General features: G+C 32.7%; 1 protein-coding gene and 1 long non-coding RNA gene across 2 annotated transcripts in view; one reads left to right on the plus strand and one right to left on the minus strand.

The window, feature by feature from the left end:
* LOC110428529 (uncharacterized) overlaps nucleotides 1-688 on the plus strand; it is a 2,214-nt gene extending 1,526 nt beyond the window's left edge. The window contains exon 3 of the long non-coding RNA XR_002446470.1: nucleotides 402-688. This is a non-coding gene — a long non-coding RNA (uncharacterized LOC110428529). The remainder of the gene's footprint in view (nucleotides 1-401) is intronic.
* A 993-nt stretch (nucleotides 689-1,681) lies between these two features.
* LOC149526235 (protein NRT1/ PTR FAMILY 1.2-like) overlaps nucleotides 1,682-3,802 on the minus strand; it is a 15,318-nt gene continuing 13,197 nt past the window's right edge. The window contains exon 6 of the mRNA XM_089785649.1: nucleotides 1,682-1,713. Within this exon, the coding sequence (XP_089641775.1) occupies nucleotides 1,682-1,713 (32 nt within the window). The remainder of the gene's footprint in view (nucleotides 1,714-3,802) is intronic.

Raw genomic sequence — 3,802 nt, forward strand, 5'->3', positions numbered from 1 at the left:
CGCGTACAAGATGATTTATGGATTTGCATATAAGTTTGTTAATGTTGTATTTCAAGAGAGCATGTATGTTTATGACAAACTAGTTTGAGTAAAGTTTTTGAATGAATTTAAAGAGGGAAAATAATCTTGTACTCATACTGATTTGCCGCTAAATGATTCTGACGATAAGGATCTTTTCTTGTATTGGTTTGATATCTAATCTAAATGACTATCGTGCATTAACTTATTTGATTTACATATAAGGCATAAACTCCCCTTTCAAGTTAAGTGGCTTGCATACACATTTTCATAATTTTATTATGCAAAATTTTTGCCATGCGCTTGTTTCCCATTTACGCCTTACTCATGGGGTTGATGATCATTGAGTCTGTGAGACTCACCCCCTTCATTTCATTTTGCAGATAAGTAACTAGCTCAGGTGTATTGCTCAGCACATCAAGACTTACTTCAACGTAGGTAATGGCATCTCTTAGCCTTCCACTCCGAGTCGCTCCACTACCTAGAGGTCATGTTGTGTCGGATAGTTAAGCTTATGATGAGTAATAGTTTGTGGAAATGTATTTGTCAAAACTTGAGGTTGTGTAATGATTACCGCATATTACATTGAACATGTTGTGGAGTTATCAAACTTAATTATTTGTATCTAAATGTCATGATTCAAATATTGTGCTTATTTGGTTTAAGCGAACCATGGCATTAAAATTTGTGAGTTCAGTTTAAATTGTCCGAAAGTTTGCTTAAGGCTGGTTCCGCATTTGGCGGGTTTACTCTCAAGTCTCGGACACCGGTAATGATCAAGGGAAGAGGTCGTTACACAAGTTGGGCTCTTAAAAGCTTATTTTTTTTATCTATTTCCAAAGTACCAATCATGGTGACGTAATAAATCCATTTGTAAGACTTCATGTTGTAAAAGCTTTGTGTGAGGTTTAAATATTAAATCAAAGCATGGTGATCATAAAACTTATTCATGAATGCACATCACAAAAACAAGTAAGGCACGTTTTGACATAAATCGTGATAAAAAGCTTGTTTCTCAATTTCTAAAACCCGTTACATATATAGCTTATTCATGAATGCACATCTACCAAAACGTTTCTAAAAACGTAGCATTCAAAAGTGCCTAGCATTTTACCAATTCATGATTTCCATAATTGCATTTAAAGAAAACTGGCAGCGTTTATTATACTTATATCATTATATAGTTTATGGAACTTTTAAAATAGACACCTCTTACTCACCTCACAATAGCGAGATGCTATGTCGCTATCGATTCGAGTGCATCTCTAGCTAATTCTACTTGTCGGTCACCCATTACCTCCTTCGGTACACCACCATGGCAAACCTTCCTTACTTATACACTTCCTAGCAGCAGATTAAATTCAATATACTTAGAGAACTTCACCACAATTTATGTCGTATTTGCTACTGTATATACCATATTCTTAGTTCTCTTTATTTTCAAGAATCCCTCACAAATAATCTACTTCTTCATTATGTCTACTTCCATATTTTATATTTAATTGCACACATATATGGGCAGCACCTTATTCAATGAATCTTTAATCTAATTTCACATTTTTCATCCTTATTATTCACAATAATCTAATATGCAATAATATAACATAATGTACCCATTTTCCATTCTTACCTTCTAATTTTTACCTTGAATTCCACATATAGCTCACAATCTCCTCACATCCTTGGTCACCATTGCTGCCACAAGCACAAATAATCAATAAACATCTTATTTTTCCTTTCCACTTATGATCTCAAGGTTAAAAACGCTTACCCGTTACTTGTCTTGCTCAAAATCACCATACTTCTAAGATCAACCCACATGCATGCCCTCAATTCTTTGAAACCTTGAAGATTCTTTCTACCACAAGCATAATCTCACATTACAATCGGTTCATAAGGCATGCATTCAACAAAATGACAGCTTTTACCTTCCTTACCTTTGAATCACTAAGCCGAACCACCAATTTCTCCTTCAAGCTGCAACAATGGCAAATGGCAGAAAACTTTTCAATTTTTCTCCAACTTCTCCAAAAACCGAATCTCTTCCTAGCTTTTCTTCTTTCTTATCTCCCCTTTTTCTTTCCTTTTTTTCTCCTTTCTTCCTTCTTTTTGCTTTCAAAACCGATTCTCTTTCTTTTCTCTCAAAGGTACGATTTTGTTGATGTTCTCCAAGCCTTTCTCCATCTTTTTTTCTTTATTTTATTCCTCACTTCTCATTGGACCAATTTATCACCCATTCAATTTTCATGCACCAATTTTCTCCCTTGTTCATTGACCCAATATCTATCCTTATTTATCTTTCCCATCCACCACCTTCACTATATCATTCTTTATTCCATGCACCACCTTATTCCTTTAATCATATTTCATGCACAACTTTTACTTTATATATTATTTGGTCATTCATTAAACCATTCAAGTCACATGCATCTTACATTTTTTCTTTTCTCATTTGGCTACCTAACGCACCAATCTTATTACATGCAATAGGATTTATTCTTATTCTTATTTTTACACCACATGGTGGGGGTCCCACATGTTCTCCACTAACTTTCTTCTTTTTGCATGCAATCATTTACATATAATAGTGAATCTACATGCATATTTCATTATTCCACATATCTTTATTATCTTAATTAATTTTTCATGTCTCTATTCCTTCCAACTCACATGTACTATTATTAGTACTTACATCACTACATTAAAATTTCACACACTAAACTAATATTCTAGAATCAATAAAATAATATTTTATTCATCAAATCATCAAAATTATATTTCAACTTTCCCACTTAAGCTCAACACTTATATTATGTGAGTTTGTCCACCACTCACAATAGGAATATCTCAATATTATTTTAATAATATTTTATTAATAAAATATTAGTAAATTCTAAATTTTTTCCATTTGGCTTCTAGGGTTCCAAAACATTGTAGTTTATCCTGGTTTAGCTCCATTGCTCCTTTTTACTCCATAACGACTACCTTAAGAATATATTATTATTTTATTACGTATGAAATATTTTATTTCAAAATATTTCATTCCCTCTTCACCGCTCCAAAACTCTTAAATTGATCTCTATTAGTCTTAATCTCATTTTTAACGTTGTATTACCCACCATTCTAGGTCACGGGGTGTTACATGTGTTGAGAATTTAAATCATATTAAGATAACTCATACGTAGTGGAATATTATTAAAATTTTAATCCTTAAAGCTATGGATCACTTTAATTGAAACTAATCTAGAAAAACTATAAGAAAAATTTTGACTTACCTAAAAGTCTACTTTCTTTGGTGGAATCCTCATTATTTTTTCATTTTAACTTTTGTACACCAACTAGGATTTATCAAATCATAGCAGCACAATTGTCCTACCTCTAATGGTGATCTACACAGTGATTTGTCGAAATCTCTTTACTAAGAGTGTGTGAATCCCTAAGCCGAAGTTTGTGCTAGCAAACTCTCAACCTTTTGAGCTCTCTTGTGTTTCTCTCTTTTTGGTTGTGATCCTATCTCAACACATGAAAACCTAAAATAGAACTCTTCTCTATCATTCAAAAGGTAGTTAAGGGATTCTTTTATAGAGTGAATTGACCTACTTTATATCCAATAAGGATTATAAAATGTCTTGGGCTAATTGGGCCTTTATTTAATACTCCATCAAATCATATTTGATGGAGCCCAATACTTAATTAGATCAAGCCTCTATAAAATTAATTAGATCACATCCAATTGAACTTAAATTAATTTTGACAATTCACCTTATGTGTGTGACCCATTAGG

This window comes from Theobroma umbraticum, unplaced genomic scaffold (assembly GCF_002168275.2).
Source record: "Theobroma umbraticum cultivar Fairchild unplaced genomic scaffold, ASM216827v3 scaffold_459.0, whole genome shotgun sequence".
Taxonomy (NCBI): domain Eukaryota; kingdom Viridiplantae; phylum Streptophyta; class Magnoliopsida; order Malvales; family Malvaceae; genus Theobroma; species Theobroma umbraticum.